The sequence below is a fragment of the Vulpes lagopus genome, chromosome 17, assembly GCF_018345385.1.
Source record: "Vulpes lagopus strain Blue_001 chromosome 17, ASM1834538v1, whole genome shotgun sequence".
NCBI classification, from domain to species: Eukaryota; Metazoa; Chordata; class Mammalia; order Carnivora; family Canidae; genus Vulpes; species Vulpes lagopus.
Genome location: NC_054840.1, coordinates 7435627 through 7456477, shown reverse-complemented (window position 1 = coordinate 7456477; position 20851 = coordinate 7435627). Strand labels below are relative to the sequence as shown.

Sequence of the window (20851 nt, the reverse complement as noted above, 5' to 3'; positions counted from 1 at the left end):
TCACATACTTGCATGTCAAATCATAACGACACTGACAATGTATCACACACTGTAAAAGGAGGGTTTCTTATCCTCAACACTATTCACATTTTGGGTTGGATGATTCTTTGTTGTGGGAGGCTGTCCTGTGCCCTGGAGGGTGTCGGCAGCATGCCTTTCCTCTCTCTGCCCAAGACATGCTGATCTGGAGTATCTCCAGGCACTGCCAAACCTCCCCTGCTGGGCAGAGCCACCCGGCCCTCAGGTGAGAACTGCTGGAACAAAGCATTTAAATGGCAGAATTATCTGAAGTCATTCTGTCAAACGACAGAGATACTGTCTAATAGGTCACAGTTTCTAAACTTGGTCCCTGCCACTTCTCTGACTGTACCACTTTCTAAACTGGCCAATACATAGGACTGGGACACTTTAAAATACATTGTACTTAATTAGTAAAGATTTACAGTCTGCAGATTTTAAATAGGCAAATTTATAACTATATCAAAGCCCTCATAAGCTTAAAGAAAAAAAATTATTCAATAGACCAGCCAAATGGAAGAGGCTTTTATTTGTAAAGAAATGAACTTACAACTGGTGGTCTACAATATATTATTGTAATATAAACAATATAAATAAATGATCCTGTAGGCCCACTAACCTTCCATCCAGACCCACATGAGGCAATGTTAACAATATTCTATGTGAAAATGTGCAGGTAACAAAGGTGCAATTACAAGCAAGTTTAAGCAGCAGAGTATAAGGTGCTTTAATTTAACAGTTAATGTTGCCATCAACAAACATTTGAATGCTCAATTTTACTTCACTGAATACAGACACAACAAATATGAAAATCTAAAATTCATACACATGCTACTTGTTAATATGAAAGTGCTTTCTCCTTTAAAAAAATACACCAAATGGACAGTCTTTTTACATAGATCATGGTGTGCTCTTAAAATGCAAAATTAACTTCATTTTCAGGTTATACATTTTAAAACTGTAGCTATAGACACCAATCTAGGAATGCTAATGCTAAGAGTGCTAAAACTATTTCATTTCCTGTAAGGAGGACTCTAATACAATATCCAATGGAAAGAATACATCTATATATAATCTTAACATTTTTTTTTTTCTGTAAAAGTAAAAAAGGTTTCCTTTCCCCTTGGTGATGCTTTTGTTCAACCTGGGTAGATGAGCTTCTGAGGTTTTAGTAATATGAAAGTCCTATTTTAGGACAATGGGAGGAACCAAAAGGAACTTAAAAATCCGTTAACATGAAAAAAAAATCAGTGAACATGTGTTTGAAGCATCAAAAAAAAAATTACAATTTGCCTTTGTTAGATCAACAGAGTAATATTTCTTTTTAACAAGCAAAAGCAGTAATTTAGCAAAGGCTGGATGGAAATGCCCACCTCTCTCATCAGTACCTCTCCTGCACCCTGTGTCTACAACTCCAGCCTTCACCACAGCTCACTCTTTACTCTGAGGATGGTTTTAAAACTCGCTTTGACTTTTTTTTTCCCCTACGGAAAAAACAAGACCAAGCTTTTGAATGAGGTGTTTGGGAATCTAGTTGAATGTCCTGGCAACTGGACGTCTAAAATTACACCATCTCAGCACACTTCCTTAACTTTTTAAAATTTAAAACTACATATACAAAAAGTATGCAATAGATATTTTAACAGCATAAAATATTTGAAAAATTAGGTATATCAAAACATTTTAAAAGTAATTTAAAAGTTTTTTAAACACAGACTGTCTGGTTACTTGGATGTCTGTGTCCTATTTTCAGTCAGTTTTAGATTCTAGCATGTATTTGGACATTTTCCTGCCTAAAAACCTGCGACTGTGGTACATAAAAGATTTTTAATATTAGGTATTTTTAATTTGAAGAGGTGAAGGGAAAAAAAGATATTTTCATTTTGTATCTTTATGGAGAAGTTAGCATCAAGTGATGTTAATCTGTATCGCTGGGTCAACAGGAAATAGAACATAATTTCACAGAATCCCCAAGTGGTAAGGAAACTTTACTCCATTAATCAATGCCATTCAATGTATATTCCCCAAAGAGTTGTCAATTCAAGCATGGAAAGGTTTTATGTTTACCAGTTCTGCATTTTTTAAAGGAAACCCTTTAACTGTGGTAATACATGTGTGCTTTCTTAAAAAGTCGCTATTTGTAGTAACAGTAAGTTTTGTGTAATTTTTTTTGCTTTAAAAACAAAAGAGAATTTAAAAACAAACCTGTTCAGCGATCTCCTTTGATTGAGACTTTTCAGTTTTAGAAACTTACTTCACTGTCAATACTGGGTGTAAAGCTTTTGTAGTTAAAAATGTACAGTAAGTCAGCACCAGCTTCTGTATGTATATCCTTCTGTCACACACCCTGTATAGCAACACCTTGGAATAGATTCAAGGGTCAAAATAATTCTGAGAAATATGGGCTGTCACAACAGTCTCAAAATGTAAATCCTTATTAGGTACCCTAGATTTTGTAACCTCATCAGGTATTTGACTATGATTAGTATGTGAAATGTGTTTTAGGAACAGGACTGTGATTCACTCAGACCCCTTAGATGTCATCTAGCTTAATAGTTTATTTACCCAGTGCATAAAAAATTCCCCTCTCAGTTCCAAGTTTACATTCAATAGAGTAAATAACAATAACGTCCATGTTTGTTTAAAGCCACAGCTGGAATTTTGCTTGGGAAGGTTCTGTTTACTTATTACTAGGCTCCTTAAGTCATGTATACCACATGTTGCACATAAGTGTTCAAAGAGTTTGCTAAATGAATGGATAAATGCATTAATGAGAATGTTCAGATGTGTTCATGTGTTCAGTGGTTAACTACCAGGAGGCATTTAGAAAAATGCCCTCATTTGCTTGTCTATACAATTTTTCTTCTCACTTAAATCTGTAAGAGAACCAAGCCTACAGGTGACCCAGGAAATGGATGCTTAACAATTCTCTTTTGGCAAGAGCTCTCAGTATGAAATGAACCATTAAAAAGGGAAAGCGAATTAAGTAGAAGCAACTTTAAAAATACCCCATTATGTGACCTAGAATCATAGTTTTAGAGTTGGGAAGTACCTGAAAGATGATTTAAACCAAAATAAGCCTTTTGAGTAGTAGAGGCTCCATACTGTATATTCAGAAGACAAAACAGATGAAAGGCTAAGGAGAGGATGAAGGTGTCACATGCTGCTGTTGCCAACTGCAAGTAAGACTCCCAGCCCCCCAGCCAGCATTTATCTTCATTCATCATGTTAATTTAATGATTATGTTCATCTATTTACTACTGAAAGTAGACTATTTAGTGCTATCCAAAACAAAAAGAATTCAGACTTTAACAACACATTCTAAACAAAGATTTTAAGCAGTGGACACTTCTGGTTTGCTTGAGGCAAGACTAAAAAAGTTCCTTCTTTCTAAAACAAACTGATGTTTATTTCACTACCAGCCCCACACTATCTTATGAACACTAACTTCTTCACCTCCGTTAATTAGGATTTAACACTGATAATATTCCCTACAGCATAACTTTTAAGCCAATAAATGATGGCTACTATCAATCCTTAAGAAGATTACTGGAATCAGTTTAAATAGTTGGTCTAAAAGGACTTACTAAATTATGCTTATATTTAAAACTATGCCATGTTAGCATAACAGTATTTTAAATTTATATTAAGTTCTTTTTGCTGATTAAAATTCATCACTAGACTTCTTTTCAACAATACATTTTAAAACCTTTGTACAGGTTTTCTTTCTATGGATTCATACTGAAGCCATCAATATCACTGAGAGCAAATTATACTTTTCAAAAGCAGTGGGAACAAATACTTCTCTGATGTACCCTCTTTAACATCTGAGATTAAAATTGTCATCTTTAAATAAAATTAAATGTTCACAAGCTATAAAAAAAAAATGAAACATTCATAGAAAACCTTTCCCAAAACATCCCATAAACATGGCACTTAAGAGGTGTGTGTTCATGGGTTCGAGTAGAACAGGGTTTTCATTAGCGAAGCTGGGCCTCAGATCTGAGGAGGAGGTGGCCACTCCCTCTTAATGTCTTGTGAGCTCAAGTGAAAGTTCAGAAAAAGCCAAACACTGTGCTCTGGAAAAATGCTAATTTGTATTAGTGCTTTACAACTTCCAAAAAAAGCTTTCTTTTAGTATTATTTTAAAATAGATTAAATAAGCTCTAAAAAATAACATGTAAAATTTTAAATTCTTAGAAATTTAGGAAACTTTTTCCAAAGAAGATAATATAATTTTCAACCTCTTCTTTTTTTTTTAATTGAAGAAATGGCTTGTATTGCTGCTATGAAGGAAACTATACAGTGGTACATATTGTCAACTAACAAAAAAGGATTATCTTCCCAAAGAATTTTTTAAAGATGTACAGCTTATAATAGGTTGAAATTAAACTTTAGTAAGATTGCATATTTATTTTTCTAATACTGTATTTGTGCTTATCTAAATTGAATCACAATCTGTGAGATAAAGTCAAATGCTCTTAAATAGACTCATAAAATACCAGTATTGATGAATGTGAATTAAACAGTTCATTTCATGATCCACACTACTGTGCATCAAAGAAATAGAGGTAGGCTTCTGTTGAAATCCACGCTAATAAAGAGAAAGCTCGTAGAGCTCTTTAGTCATCCAATTCAACCTAACAAATAAAATACTATCTTAAAATGCCTTTATTAACAATCTACAAGGTTGGTTCAACTACAGTATCTGAAAATGGATACTCTCCTCTAGAATTCCAATAACTCAATTATAACTATTAACATTTAAGTTTTTGACAAATATTCTCCAAATACAATAGCTGTCACCTTTTTTTGAAGTAAAAAAATCACTAACATGTATTATTGGAACTATTAATATGCTCTTAGGGGTAGGATCACTTGATAGAGAATTACAGAATGAGTATGATTACATACTGTAAGTCAATCTTATTGCTGTTAACTGGGATCCAACCATTACAATTTATCATTTTGAACTACTGAAGGTCTTACCAATACTACACAACCTCACTCCATTAACTGTACTATCCTCTTGGGTTTGGAATACTTTTCCTCCTGTTTGTCTCTTCTTCCACTTCCCTATCCTTCCCCCTGAAAAATCTCCCTCATGGCCCAGCTACATACATGGTACACAGGAAACAGACTGAACACTGCACAAATGGGCCAGTTTCTGCTGCTCAAAGGTTGCACTGAAATAGGACTTAAGTATTTGAAAGTCCTGCCCCAACTGCCTTCCTAAAATTAACCCCAGTACAAAATCCTCTCTAAAGTTTCAGGCAGAGGTGTCTGAGAAGTTTTCACACAGTTCTCTAAGGGCTACAACAGGCTTTAGGGAGGAAGGCAGTAAGTGAAGCCCTTTGAAGCTGTCAGGTTAATGCTCGGTGCCAGCTGCACACAGACAGCATGTGTTCTGTCACTAAAGAGTGAGATCTTCAAACCACAAAATATTATCAGATGGTTCTAGTTCAAATTGTCTTTAAAACTTTTTGACAGTATATCCAATCAGGGATTTCATCTACTCAGTATGGCTGTGAGGACAGCATCATGCACATACACTTAAAATAGTTTATTCTTTCCAAAACTGTTTGCACACAACGTAAACACAACCTAAGATTATACAATCTATATATTGCCTTCCTGCCCTACTTCTGCCATGATGGTACCAAAACCTTGCAAAAGCAAGTAACAGGACTTTATAACATTTAATTAAACAAGTCTGTGATATGGGACAGACACTGTGACAGATGATTACAGTCTCAGACTGGTATTTGAATAAATGTCTGACTAGAATTTCACACTAGATATATGAAGATTAGCTAGGTCAAAAATTATTCAAAGGCATGGGCACAACAATACCTACTTCATACATTTCTAAGTAAGTGTTTCAACACATTAGGAAACAAAAACAAACAATGGGCTACCTATAAAAATTGTTTCTATTTTAAACTAGGTAAATTATGAATATTAACTTCAAAAGTGCAGAAATTTGCTCAGTGTTGAAGTGGGATAAGCAAAGTGGCAGGTCTCCTGTCTGCCTCTCCCCCATTCTCCAGCTTCTTCACCAACATGTCTTCCCCGCCCCATTCCACCTTCTCTACTCCTCCCTGACAGCCCTTAAGCTGAGACCAAGAAAAACGGCTGTTTAGTGATGCCACAGCAAATTAAAAGTATCGTTCTGGAGAGAGTTATGTGTCACTTAAAAAGTGACGGGTTTGGGAACAGCACTCTGCCTCATATGACAGTGATTATATCAAAGCTGCACAGCTTGTCAGACACGTGCCTACACAAGGCTTGATGAAAATCCATGTCATGTAAAAACGTTTACAAACAGCTCTCAGTTTATTTTCTTAGGAACACACGGCTTAAAGTAAATAAAATTTGAAAAGTGTAGGTTTTGTTTCCCTCAATGGGAAAAGAGTGCATCAGTTTAAACAAGTCAGAAAATGCAAACTTAGGTAGCAAAAGTAGGAAGAACCTCCCATGTCCCTTTTTTGTCATTCCCTCTCCTTAATGAAAATCCTAAAAACAATCAGTAGTGTGAAGGAAAGAGAAAATAACACTCTCCCCACCTACATCATACCAGAACTGTGCTCAGAACTTAGGAGGGAGGTGGCCGCCCAGTGTTATCGTCCATATCCATTATATGTAACTGAAGCGCTGGTTTTAAGATGGTTAAATCCTCTAGAAAGAAAGAGCTGCAGAGCTGCATCAACAGGGAAAACTACCAGTTGAGCAAATGAATAAAATAGCTCACTTGAAAAAAGCAAGTATATTTTCTAGGTATGTTTTGAGTGCAGACAAGAGAAGATCTGGACTAGTCTTGAGATTACAAGATTTAAGATTATAAGGTGCTCTCAAGTGGAAACCCCCCTTCTTAGAAGCTTGCTGGGATATTTAACACAGTGCTAGGCACAGGAAGGAGCTTTCAGTTAGTACATAATGACTGGTATTAGAAAAAGAAAATAAAAGGAGAACCTATACAAAACTCAAATTTAATACCTTAAAGGCTATCTTATCATATAGTTATGGGAAGTAATCACTATTGCTAGGGGAGTCTATCCCCAAATAATCAATTTTTTATGAATTATCTATGATAAAGTTTTAATTCCAGGGAAGATTTTCCTTTGTGCCCTCCCTGCCCCCCCTACAGTGGGCCATCTCCTACTAACACTTGGCCTATACTTGTGTTCTGAAACTTAAAGATGAGGGGGAAAAGTCAAGCACATGACAACTCTGTCATAACGATTAACTGCTAATAAGTGAACATTGACTGTAGAGTACCTACCTTTCCTTGAAACTTTAATCCAATAATTAAAAACGTGATAGAAAGAAATATGTAACGTAGACTACAAGCTATTGTAGGTCTGGAACATGAGCCTTACACTATATTACACATTCTAATCCTACACATAACTATCAGTAAACATCTTTTTTTAAAACATTACTACACGAAAGAATCCCACAAAGCATACATTCAAACAAGAGGCATCTAAAGATTAAAAAAATTACCCGCTGTATTTTTGTATAAAAATAATCAACATTCTCTAATGTACACAAAGCCAAAAGATAAATATCTGTGATGTCCTTAATGACATCTTTAGTCCTCTACTAGCTCAACACAATCTTTTTGAAAAGAGCAGTGACAATGACTGAAACCCATGGACTCTTCCCCACTTACTGAACTTCTGCCAAATATCTGTATATGATCCTTCTATTTTAAAACATTTCCATCATGTGATAAAGATATAAAAAAACAAGGTTAAAACAAATTTTTTATGTCCAGGACTATAAGGCTCTCAGGGCTCCCATAACAATTTTATTTTAATGTCATAATTCTGATAGGACACTAACTGTTGAGTGAAAAATTTTCCTTTGAACTTTTTTTCCCTAAAACATGTACATATAAAATTAAATCTGATAATCCGAGAGATATTATTTGGTGGGTACTTCGTAGGAAGCATGCGAGGGTTTAGTCAAGGAAAAAGGAATGTGCATTCTAGCTAGACCCAGCATGTTCAAGGTTAGAATAAAGTCCAAAGACCAACCACATACCCACCACAAACTACTGTCATGCCAGCAAAGGCTATGCACTGGTTCATAAGGTATAATCACATTATGCCTTCATCAGTGCAGAGGAGCAGATATGAAAGATAATTAATATGAATCTGTACTTTCTGAGAGTAAAATTATTTGTATGCTCTCCCTTATTTTACAGGTGAGTTTGGAGTTTTCTTTTCTCTAGTATGCATAAAACTGGGAAAAATACTTCAGCAGAACATTAATGCTGTCTGAACTATTTCCACTGTATCATGTATTCCTTATTATGTCCCATCTTTTCAAGATATCCCTTTAGGTAAAAAAAGAGCAACCTTTATCACTCCTATGTCAGGGTTTCCAAACCTTGACAGTACTTGATATTTTGGACCAGATCTATCTTTGTTTTGTAGGACTGGCCTGTGCACTGTGGGATATTTAGGAACATCCCTGTCCTCCTTGGTCTACATGCCAATAATCCTACCCAGCCCCTGCAAGCCATGACAACCAAATGTCCCTAGACATTGTCAAATGTCCCCTGGGGAGCAAAACTGACCTCTGTTGAGAACCACTGCTCTAAATATACAAAAACTAAAAGGAAAACTAACTTTCTCAGCCGCACCAAATTCTTGGGCAAGTTTGGAATAGAAACCAAACTTCTGACTTCCAGATCAGTATTACTCATGCTAGAATGCAATCCTTTTTTATAGACAAAGCAATTGTCTGACAGACAGGTTTTTTAAAATGCACACTGATATCTCATCGCATACAATTCCAGTCACTGGACTTCTAAACTATTCCTAAATTACTCCTAAATTATCTCTCTCATGGCAACCTATAGAAAACTTACAGGGTAGAAAAATGTGTAAGAAAACCGAATCAAAAGAGGAGAAATGTAAATCATTAAATTACTTTTAAAAGGATTCTTTATATTAACGATAAACATCACCTTTAAAAAATTATCTAGTATAACACGTTTCTTTGAAAAATATCATGGCCCTCTATATCAAGTCTTTCATTGTTGCATGTAACCTGTAAAATTAATTTTACCAATGTTGGCTAATTATGAAAATGTATGATGAATTATATCTGTAGAAGAAATGTCAGCTTTTGATGTGGAGATCCCAATGTGCTTGGCTATCCACCACAATATATGGTAATATTCTAGGCCAACTTGAGCCTTTACCTTAAAAGTCTGTTTAAGAAGAGTAAAACTGCTGTTTTCTCACAGCCAGCCTCATGATCCTGTTAAGATTCCTTCAGAGAATTGATGCGTGCACAGATCTTTAGGGCCGGGCCTAGTTTGATATTCATTGCACTCATAAGATGGTCTTCTTTTAGCAAAAGAAGGGCCTGTCCATCAATCTCCTGTGCTCTGAACTCATCTGCGATATCTTGACAGCCTGGAATTTGATCAGAGAAAGGAAGTTAGCATTAATACATAACTATTAGATGTTACTTCTAACAGTCATAGTTATGCACTCAGTGGGTCTGAGTATCTGAAATACAGGCTGAGAAACAAATGAAATTTATTTTTGGTAGTCTTGGGTTCACTCCTGAAGAAGAGAGTATTTCTTGGCATTCTGAAAATAAGAATTAATTCAAAATCCAGGTAAAACAATTTACTTGGAATTCTTGTTCTAAAAATATTATTATAGAAATAGTGAGAGTCAGGAAAAATGTAGATTCATCAGTTCTGACATAATACACCTTGACAAAAAGGACAATGGTATTACCTCAAAATATGCCACACGTATAACAAGTTTGGATTAACTAGTTATTATACCTCATGAACTCTTCTGTTTAGTATACCCTTCACATATAGGTGTAGAGAAATAAAATATAATGTTCTGTCATGTTAACAATTTAGAAATATTTTCTCAACTACCAGTGTACCACTTTCATTATCATTTGTACCTTACTCTAATTTACAACCTTCAATTGCCAAGCACATGTAAAACATTTTTATTTTTTGTTCAGGAAAGAACCAAACCAACAAGACTGTAATATCAATCTATTGCAATGCTGTTGAAATGTATTTCACGGCTCAACTTGTAATTTCAACTTCAAATCTTAGTATCACTGGACTTGTCTCCACTTTTGATAAGAAAACATAAATTCCCATTGACATTATGAACTTGCCCCCTAGTCTCTTGCCAAATATTTTCTCTCAGCGTAAACCAGGTGCTTTACTACCATCTACTTAAACCTCAAACATTTTTACTATCTACCAAATTTTGCACAACTAGGTTACTCAATAAACTTCCCCACTAAGGGTAAAGAAACAACCAGGGAAGGTAATGAGTTTAAGAAACCAAGAAAGGAGAGAATGCAATAATGTAGAAGCTTCCTTAGAAGAGACAGTGAAATTATAAAAATGAATTTAAGAGTAAAATCTAAGAGCTTCAAGTCTATTTTATCCAAATCAGGATTCTAAGAGAAAACACAGAGATAATGAATAATGGAAATGATTACATTACACCACTGGCTAGCACAACTTTGCTGGAATGATTATCCCATCTATTGCAAACGTATCATCCACTTGTTTACCTAAGATAATGATGTCATCCCTATAACCCCTACACCAAGCACAAAGCATTGTTAGGTGCTAAATACATATGTTTTTATGTAAGTGAAGATCTAGATGAGTGAATAAACAAACAATAAACAAAAACAGAATCTGCTATAGAGGAGCTATTTTTAAGAGTAATACACTTTATTCTGTATTCAGCTACATGGCCATCTTTTCTCTTGGTTATTTCTTTTCCCATATTCTCTGTTAGTTGTTTCTTTCCTGTTTCATATATAGCAGCCAGCTTTTCAATTTCTCCATTTTAATTTCTCAGACTTTAAAACTGACATTTCAAAAGTACCCTAAGCAGATTGTTGTGGTTTTGCCCATTTACCATATAAAAGAAATGATATAGTTAAAATGGGATTACTCACCATAGAAAAGCTCCCTTTCTTTTTCCCAGAGGTAGCTCTCAAAACTGGGCAGACAAAACTGACTAATCTTGCATCTAGTTGTGACTTCATCCTTCTTTTTATGAAAGAACTAATGTTCTTCTCTCTTCAGTCTTAATTACAAGAACACAGGAAAGAAAAGAAGAGAGAGAAAGACAGGGCAGGACTTACTTAGATTCAGGAAATAGGAGCAATGAGAAGTAATGAGGACTGTAAGAGCTACATTTGGGAATAGAAACAAGGAGTTCTCCATGAGGAGATATATATAGCATGTTTTGTTCCTCTGTATTGTGAGATCCCTCTTCAAATGTCTTCTTGTGGTAAGTAAATGTGTTAGCAAACTAATATAGAACAAAAATGTTTTGAGAAACAGCATGATTGAGTAGGAATGCATTATCTTCAGAATTTCAGATCACAACTTCCATAAGCCAATCACTACAAAGAGCAGTTATACTAAACATTAGTATAGGAATGAAAAAATAAAATTACTTAAAAAAAAGAGAAAAAAAAAAAGAAGCAAATTTTTTTCCAGAAACTCATTAAAGAAAAATGAATTTTCAAAAACTTTTTAGATGCTCAAGGTATACTGAGCTAAAGTTCAATGAGTTTCTGATAGAATCTATCTCTCTAAAGCAGCTGGTGCCCCAGGGACTCATACAAAACCTATCCTAACTGCAGCAACCAGTCAGCATTGCTGGCTTTATGTCACCAGAAGCAGCTTATCAGGATGGGTGTGGACCTCTGCAAATGGACCTGAGTCCCAACTGAACTTTGCAATATCCAGTCACTTTTCCAGCTAAACCCAAAAACAAAACACTCTGCACAAAAATGATCTCAGTAAGCCTGGTGAAACTGTATCACCTGCCACTTAGTATTACATAATAAACAAGTCCCAATATTAGTATTATGAAAACCAATAGTCATATGTTTTTAGGTAATTCCTACTCTATATGCCTACAGAGAAACCCAATCTACTACAGATTCACAAATCAATACAGAATAAACTGATCTTTGCACTGTATCAAGAGTTAAGATAACACAGTTCATTGAAAATAAGAAGGAATCCTATAGTTTTCCTATAGAAAACTTTTTAATGCACAAAAATTAGAAGAAAATGAATTTTAATTTAGAGAAAGAGAAAGCGAGCACACACAGCTATGGGGGGATGGGGACAGAGCGGGAGGGGGAGAGAGAATCTTAAGCAGGCTCCAGGCCCCAGCAAGGAGCCTGACTCAGGGCTCCATCTCATGACCCTGAGATTACAACCTGAGCCACAACCAAGAGTCAGACACTCAAATGACCGAGCTACTCAGGCGCCCCAAAGGAAAGTAATTTTTCACTGTGGTAGCAGTTCCGAGACTGGATATACAGCATACTGGCTCTAATACGTTCCCACACGATAGTTCACAAGATGACATTATACAAAGAGAGGAGAAAACTCTAGGAGTAAATATAGGTGCCCTGATAAAAGAGGGAAGCCTATCTCAAAATACTAGGGATTACAAAATTTGTAAGCTTGTTCATTTTATGAGAAAAGTTTGGGAGTAGACTATTTGGGAGGGGGGAACAACACAGCCCCAAATGAGCTTGAAAGAGGCTCAAAAGATGTTTACAAAGGCCAGAGGAGCATAGAGAAATGAAGACAAAAGCATCTTCTGATATGAGATTTTACTTTAGGCCACAGGCATTCTCAGAGAAAAACACTGGGAAAGAAGATGTAACTAATCACAGAAATAAGCCTGTTATTTAGCCTGCAAAGAAGTTTGGAAATACTCCCATTTAATCAGTAAAAGCAAAGCAGACTCTTACATAGTACCAAGCAGTTCTAAATTATAAAGCAGTTTCCCTTTAATGATAAGTAATGTTCTCTAAATAGCTGGCAACAAAATTGGGTCCTGATTAACTAACACAGCATCTCAAATATAAGCCATCTTGTTGTCTTAACTGAAATGAAGCAAGAATGAGACAGTTCGTTCCAACTGAGCAGCCAAGAGTAACCTCATGGCAAACGGATGTTGGGGAAAATTAGAAAATCAGCCCTAAGAAAAAGCATATGAAATGATAGAAGAATCAGATACCTATTGTTTGTTCATTATTTGACTAAATACTTTCCTCAGGATACGAACCAACCCCCACCTACCCCCTCCAAGGAAAGAAAATAGTTTCCCCCAAATGAAATCAGGTTAACAGCTCACAGGTCCCATGTGGAAGACTGAGACTGACAACTTCTGAAGATGACAATATCAAAGTCTAGCCCTAGGGGGATCAGTACAGATTCCAGTGTTAATTCTCAAGATACTCAGACCAGTCTAAAAATTAAAATTTATGTCATTAAGTATTAAAACCACAACCAGTGAAGACTCATCATCTTCTAACATATCAGTTTTGAAGCAGATTCTAAACCTATCAGGACTTAACTCACATCTAAGTTTTCTTAGGTGCATGCTTAAAAATCTTCCATGAAAAACGTATTCCTTTCAAACAACTGCAATCTTCCTTTAAAAGTGACCATATCTCTTGTTTAAAAAAAAGAAAACTTATTTAGCATTTCTGAAACAAGCTACTGAAAAAATAATGTCATTAAGAATGCTGTATTATAAGGTAAAATGGCAGACAGTCTTTTCTTTTTTTTTTTTTAAAGCAGTAATAGTTCTGAATATACTTTCTTCACTCAGCACGTTAACTGTAAATTTGCTTCGGAGATAGTGGTTACCTTCACAGAAAGACTAATCAGCAAAAATAGCTGAATTAATTTTAATAAGTCTGTAGACAAGTTCAAAGAGGATATATTTTTCTGGAAAGTTTGTGTCAAGAGAAATAGTATGATTCACAATAAAATCAAAGTGGAGCAAACATTTAAAAAGTCTCCTTGTTTTTCACATTCATAAGGTCAAAATCAATAAGATTTGCTGATTTTAAAAAATATAGTCTTAACATATATAATCAGTGTGGGTCTCATCATGGGCAGTGGTGCAGTTATCTTTAGTAACCAGCCCCTTGGAGAAAGTAGATATGAAAGATTGCTGCATTAAAGAAAAAAGATAAAGAACATAAAGAATTAAGCTGATGGAAAGAGTACCAAAACAAGAGATCAGAAAAACAAAGAAAGTTACCCTCAATATTGGAATGGAATATCATAAATGGATTTCAGTTGTCTACTTAAAAAATCAAATTTTAGAAGTGTTCTTGATGTCTACTTATTGAAAAGAATCAAGGAATGCAGCTTCCTTTAAAAGAACCAGCTTGATTTTTAAAAAAGAAACCAAAATGTTATCATATACTAAAAGGTCTTGATTAGCTTTCAAAAATGCAAAAAATATATATATATATAGTCCCTCTTATTTTATTTTAAAAAGGTTAAATTAGGAAATAAAGAGGAAATAGAATAGAAAAATAGAAGAGCAGAAGGGAAGAAGTGTCTGACTCAATCTCTCTACTGACCTCTCGAGAGAAATCAGACTGAAGAGAAGAGAGCACCTTTAATATCTTCACCGGCTGAGGTATCACAGCAGAAGCAGGACTAGTCAGTTTTTATCGACTTGGGGGGGTATGAGAAAATACCCAGTTGTGCTGAGGGAATAAGCAAGAGGAAACAGATCACATTTCAATAGCAAATGCCATTTAGTTAATACATATACATAGTACTTCTCTAGCCCTTTTGTGCAATAGGTGTGGATGGAGCTAACATCATTCCTGTGTGTGAACGCACAAGAAAAACCTAAGGCCAAAGTGGTAAATTACATACCAGGCAAAGAATGGATGAAGGCCCAAACATCATCAACTGTCCATATAGATGGCTCTGCTTGTGCAACTGGTAGCAAGTCATTGTTCTCAGGCATTTTCCTAATTCTCACATCCCGAAGCTCACGTTCTCTTTCCCGCTCACTCTGCCTGCGCAGGCGTGTGGTCATAGCAGATGGAACAGAATCTTCATGAGAAGCCAAGTCTTCTTCTGCAGATGGATAAGTAATTGGAAGCTGGAAAATGTAGTACAAGTAAAATACAGCATTGCACTTTCCTTGCATTTCTGAAAAGGGTATTGTACATTGAAGCAAGGTTTCTACAGACCTGCCTAAGGATATGTTCTCTTGCTGCCCCATCAGGGCCACTTGGACGACGGCCACGATGCCCAAGACTCTGATTATCAGGCTTACGATTCCAACGACCAAGTGCAAATTTTTTAGAACAGCTAACATTGTACCTAAGAAATTCAAGTAAGAAAAAATATTAAGTGATATATGGAACACTCCATTTAGTACTTAATTATGACTTTAAAGTGCACTTGTGAATCAGTAAGTGCCATGTACTTCATTAAGGACTGTAATACCTCTGAAAGTAAACCATAGTGTCCAATGGATTTACTTATGCTGACAGTCAAAAAATGGCCTCTGTGTACTTCATAATATAGCTCTCAATACACTACTGAACACCTATAACAAGATATTGATATTTTCTCCTAATAACAGCATGATAGTGGGAAACTTAATGCAAAATACAGATAATTTTTTGTAAAATAATCCAAGGTTCAGAAGAAAATGAAGTTATGAATTAATTATGTAGATGTTCAAACTGATGTTTTCCCAAATAATAATTTCTGAAGAGAGATTAAGAGGTTAAGAGAATAGAGGGGGGGAATCTCAAAGGCTACTAAAAGATTTTTCAAATATTACTGAAATCAAAGACTGGAAATGTAAAGTTGAGATTTCAGAGTTACAAGGAATTCATAGTTCTCACTGTTCAGGAAAGTCAAATACACATAGTTCTTTAAAATTAGCTTAAAGATTATTTTTAAATAGACTAGTATTTTTCAATATAGACCTTTATAAGACACGACTGACAGTTTAAAAGAGTCCTATGCTGTTTACTGGGTTTCAAGGCCTAGAACAGGGCTGGCAAACCTTTTCTATATAAAGGGCCTAGATATTTTAGGCTTTTTGGACAACACAAATCTCTGTCACAACTACTCAACTCTGCGACTGTAATATGAAAAGAGCCATAAACAATAATGAATGATCACGGCTGTGTTCTGATAATATTTTATTTAGGTTAAAATGTGAATTTCACGTAATTTTCATGTGTCGTGAAATATTCTTCTTCATTCTTTTCTCCCAACCACCTAAAAATTTAAAAACCATCCTGACTCAGGCACCATCCAAAAATATGCTAAACGAAGGAAGGACTTGGCCTGGGTACAGTTTGCCAACCCCTTCCCTAGAAAGAAGAGCAAAAAGAATCTAAGAAACAAATTTCTGAAAAGCTAAAGAAAGGCTAAGAAAAATATAGTTTCTTTTTTTATATACATATAAAACCGCCACTGTAATTTCTTATTTTTAAAACTCTTTTGCTCTACGAAGATCTCTCAAGAAAATGACAAGAATAAACCTCAATGAACTTTCCTACTATTTGCTAGATAACTATTCTAGGACCAATATACAGGTACCAAAATAAATATTCCTCATCTATGTTTTATGAAAATATCAGGAGGTGGAATAAGGAGTACTCTGAAAAGGAATAGGCTTTTTTTTCCCTTAAAAAAAGTATAATTTTTTTAAAAGTGTCCTGATGGTCACTTCATTTTACCTTCAAATGATTCAACAAGTTCCTGCTGTGTTCAATATACTGACCTGTGTGCTCAGCTCTATAGGTTTCTGATTTGCATTCACAAAAACATTCTGATTTGCAGTCTACAAAAACTTCCTCCCCCACTGACTAGAGAACAAAGAGAGACTAACCTTACACTTATTTAGTCCCTAAATATTTAGATCTCCAAGGTAGACATGTACAAAGCAGTTCTCCCCTTCTTTAATTTATCCTCCCCTTGCTCTCTCATCTGCATTTCCCTTATATTAAGATCCCTAACCTCCTAAAGAGGTTCACCTAAGGGTGTAATAACTTGACAACTCAGCAATCATGTCTGGGAGGAGTGATGGTAGTGTTAAATGTTCTGAAATATTTAATAGTCAAGATATTTAAATATCGTTGAAGACCGTCCTTTTCCCTTAGAGTAGTTAATCACTTAGAATCAGAAAGCCACTTGTCCTTTCTGTGGTGTATGCAAACTGGAAAACTCCAGAGGTAAAACAGGAGTTACATAACTTAGTTATTACGGCTGTCAATAACACAGGATAATATGTGAATAAAAGACTGACAACTGAGAAATCAAATCAAGACATTTTTGTAGGAAAATACTCCTATTATTTATTTAACTTAAGTTTTACTAAGTATATTGTAGTGGCACCATACAAAAGCATATGTTCAAGCAAGAAAATCCCTAGATGCAAACAATTAAGATCTTATATTCTTTGAGAGAATAATCACTTTTTGGAACACAGAACAAATTGCAAAATAACCTGTGCATACACTTCACCTCTAGAGGTAAATATCTATATTTGGATTTTCAGAATCAGAGGGTTTTTCTTTTATTATTAATAGTTTACCTATAATAGTTTTATTGAAAATAGATTTAGAAAAGATTATTTTGCTCTCTGATGATGTAACAATGTGGAGAACTTGTGCTACAGCTGTCCCACTTAAAAACCTAGAATAAACAGGATATAATTAAAACAAATGAACACAGTTTAAAACAAAACAACGTAAATCCTAGTATTTTCATATTGATCAAAGAATGACATGATAAAACAAATACTGTTCTGATACTTTAAGGACTAGTAGGTCTGTTCACAGGAGAGAGTCTCCTAAGCATATTCTTATCAGGAGATTGCTACTTCAATATTAGAATATGCTGTAAAACTTACTGTAAATGTTATGAATATGTAACTTTCACACAGAAAAATTTAATAACTAATATCAAAGCTCCAGATAATGCCTACTTGGTATTCTTCCTCTATATTATAGTGTCTAGTTTTGGTTACTGGTAAATTCTACAAATTCTGGGGCTTTGTTACAGTAGTCGTTGGCTTACGCTTTAGGAAAGTCAAGAGCACAGAAATACCTTTTGGCACAAGACATAGTGCAGAATCGTTTTGACCGAAGAAATTCGTTAGCATATCCCATCTTCCCACAGAATTCACATTTGAGCAACTCACTGTCCATTTCTTCTAAGGTCTCTAAAAAAAGAAAGAAACAAAGGAAAAAACTTCCAAAAATTGAATTGTGGCAAATTTTCTTTTAGCATCTACTTTAGTTGGATACAGCTAGTTCAGTCCCTCCAGAAAACTTAAGGAATGGTCTTTTAACTTTTTAATCGATAGCCACTGTGGCAAGGAAAATGCGTCAAAAACAGCCGCATCCACCAAATCCCTCTTACTCTTCCACAAACATTTCCACAAACAGAGTTTTCTCTGTGTAAATAAGCAATGCAGTTTTAAAGGTTCATTTTGTTAAGACTCCAACATACCTAAAATGTGCAAATGACTTTCCTGAGCAGTGTAAAAGAAATGAAGATGAGTAAGACAATGTGACAACCTCCAGGAGGAACACTTTCAAAGCACTGTGCAGGATATGAATTTTGGTGCATTGTGGTTAGGAAGATACACAGCAGAGAACACTTGATTGTAACTCCAGAGAATGAAAATGACTTCAAAAAGAAGCTAAAATTTTGCTATGCTTGATTTTAAAGGAGGATGTAAGATAATTAACACTTTCAAAGTCTGCAGTGTACAACAGAAAACATAGATAGAGATATCCAATTATAAAACAGTCCCTTTTAGTCTTTTCAAGCCATATTACTAGACCCGAGGACACTTCCTACCTAAATCCTCAACTATTCAGCAGTAGTCACCTCGAGCAAGCAATTTTATTTTCCTAACCCACAGTATTTTCATCTGTAAAATGGGGTTTATATACTTTTCCATAAGAACTGCAATGAAGACTACCTAAATACCCAGTAGATAGTAGGCACAAAAAAGTGACAGTTCCATTTTCTATTTTCTACCTGTAATAAGTAAGAAATAAAAACTGTTCTTTTTTTTTAACTGTTAAATTCTTAAACCCACCCTATTTTGCCATGTTCCTCTATCACCATAATTCCTATGCCAAGTCATGCAGAATACACAAAAAAGTAGTTTACTAACTAAAGCTTTTAGCTATGAGTTCCCGTGTGCTTTTCTATGTTACTCATTTCACCAAAGGCTTATTAAGATGAAGAAAGGGACTCTGAAATGTAGGTACGGATGACATGTACTCAAAGTTTAAGTAGTCACGCTATCCTACTATTAACCAAAGAAGCAAATGGCAAAGTGCTAAATCAGTACAAGACAGCAAGAACTACTAAAACACATACTGTGAAATATCTGAAGTTCCAAGGGACATCCAAATATATCAACGTGACTGATCAAATCATGATCTAGCAGTAATTCATTATTAAAAAAAAAACTCAGGACTACTTTCATAAGCAAGTCATCTGGTGAGTAGCAAAGAGAAGGAAAGAGTCTGAAACAAGTAAAATTGCTCCTTCCAATGACCTAGAAATGGCTTTTACACAGCTGTGGCTCAACAACACATTCCTGGGACCTGATGTCACAACTTCCAGTATTGTTTTCACTTTGTCATGCTTGTAACCTGGTCTGACAGGAGACAAAACCTCTCACTCCTACACCACTACCACCAGTCTGGCCCCAAAGAATCTAGTCATGAAGTTGTTCCACTTCCAGACTACACTGGAAGTTTTAAAAAATTTATACTCAGGGCACCTGGGGGGCTCAGTCGATTAAGGATCCGACTCTTGGTTTCAGCTCCGGTCATGATTACAGGCTCCTGGATGGAGCTTTGTGTGGGGCTCTGTGCTCAGTGTGGAGTCTGCTTGTCCCTGTGCCTCTGCTCCTCCCCCTGGCTCGATTCTCTCTTGCACTCTCGCTCCATCTATCTCTAAAGTAAATAAATAAAATCTTTAAAAAAGTTTGTATTCATTAATGTAGCAACATACAGCAATTGATAGGTTAGAATTCCCTATAAAGAAGGAAACGTGGGATCCCTGGGTGGCGCAGCGGTTTGGCGCCTGCCTTTGGCCCAGGGCGCGATCCTGGAGACCCGGGATCGAATCCCACGTCGGGCTCCCAGTGCATGGAGCCTGCTTCTCCCTCTGCCTGTGTCTCTGCCTCTCTCTCTCTCTGTGACTATCATGAATAAATTAAAAAAAAAAAGAAGGAAACATTTTTGCTGGTGAGAGAGGGGAGATCCAAACAGGTATGGTCTAAGTACTAACAACCTAACAAAAAATGAACATGTTTTATTTCTCATAATGAAGAGAGGAACATTAACATTCAAAAATCCCTGTTTTCATGATTGTCAGAATTCTTACAAATTTGGTATTACCAAGGCCACTTATTCACATTTGTGAACAAAAAATTACAGAGCCGGGATCCCGGGGTGGCGCAGCGGTTTGGCGCCTGCCTTTGGCCCAGGGCGCGATCCTGGAGACCCGGGATCGAATCCCATATCAGGCTCCTGGTGCATGGAGCCTGCTTCTCCCTCCGCCTGTGTCTCTGCCTCTCTCTCTCTCTCTGTGACTATCATAAATAAATAAAAATAAAAATAAAAAACACACAAAAAATTACAGAGCCAAATGAGTTCAAAAACTGTTCCTGTAGCTAATAAAGATGGGAGTCTGTGGCACACCCATTCTTCACGGCTCTCCCACAGTAACAAAATCCTAATTTTCAGCAAGGTATAGGGGCTCTGAAAAACTACAGTGTCTGCCCTAGTTGTGGCCATCCATAACACATGAATGGAAATGCTTGCAAATTCCAGATGGTGTCCTTTTCCCATCTCACAGATTAAAATGTAATAATGAAAATTAACTATCTTGGAAATGAAAGCAAGATTCTAGGGATGAGAGCGCCATAGAACACCGGCAGCTTAGGTGCCTAACACCTGCAAG

At 35.8% G+C, this 20851-nt stretch overlaps 1 protein-coding gene across 5 annotated transcripts in view; it reads right to left on the bottom strand.

Moving 5' to 3' along the window:
- Positions 1 to 8421: 8421 nt before the first annotated feature.
- The window catches only part of PHC3 (polyhomeotic homolog 3), a 73276-nt gene continuing 60846 nt past the window's right edge, over positions 8422 to 20851 (bottom strand). For 2 of the 5 annotated variants that reach the window (XM_041731943.1, XM_041731944.1), the window contains 4 exons: positions 17966 to 18080; positions 15082 to 15214; positions 14759 to 14990; positions 8422 to 9452 (listed from right to left, as the gene is read on the bottom strand). In XM_041731943.1, coding sequence (XP_041587877.1) covers positions 9298 to 9452; positions 14759 to 14990; positions 15082 to 15214; positions 17966 to 18080 — 635 coding nt within the window. In that variant the 3' untranslated portion in view covers positions 8422 to 9297. Of the gene's footprint in view, positions 9453 to 10995; positions 11127 to 14454; positions 14584 to 14758; positions 14991 to 15081; positions 15215 to 17965; positions 18081 to 20851 lie in introns of those variants that run through there. The other 3 variants (XR_005984285.1, XR_005984286.1, XM_041731945.1) reach the window with 3 other exon arrangements.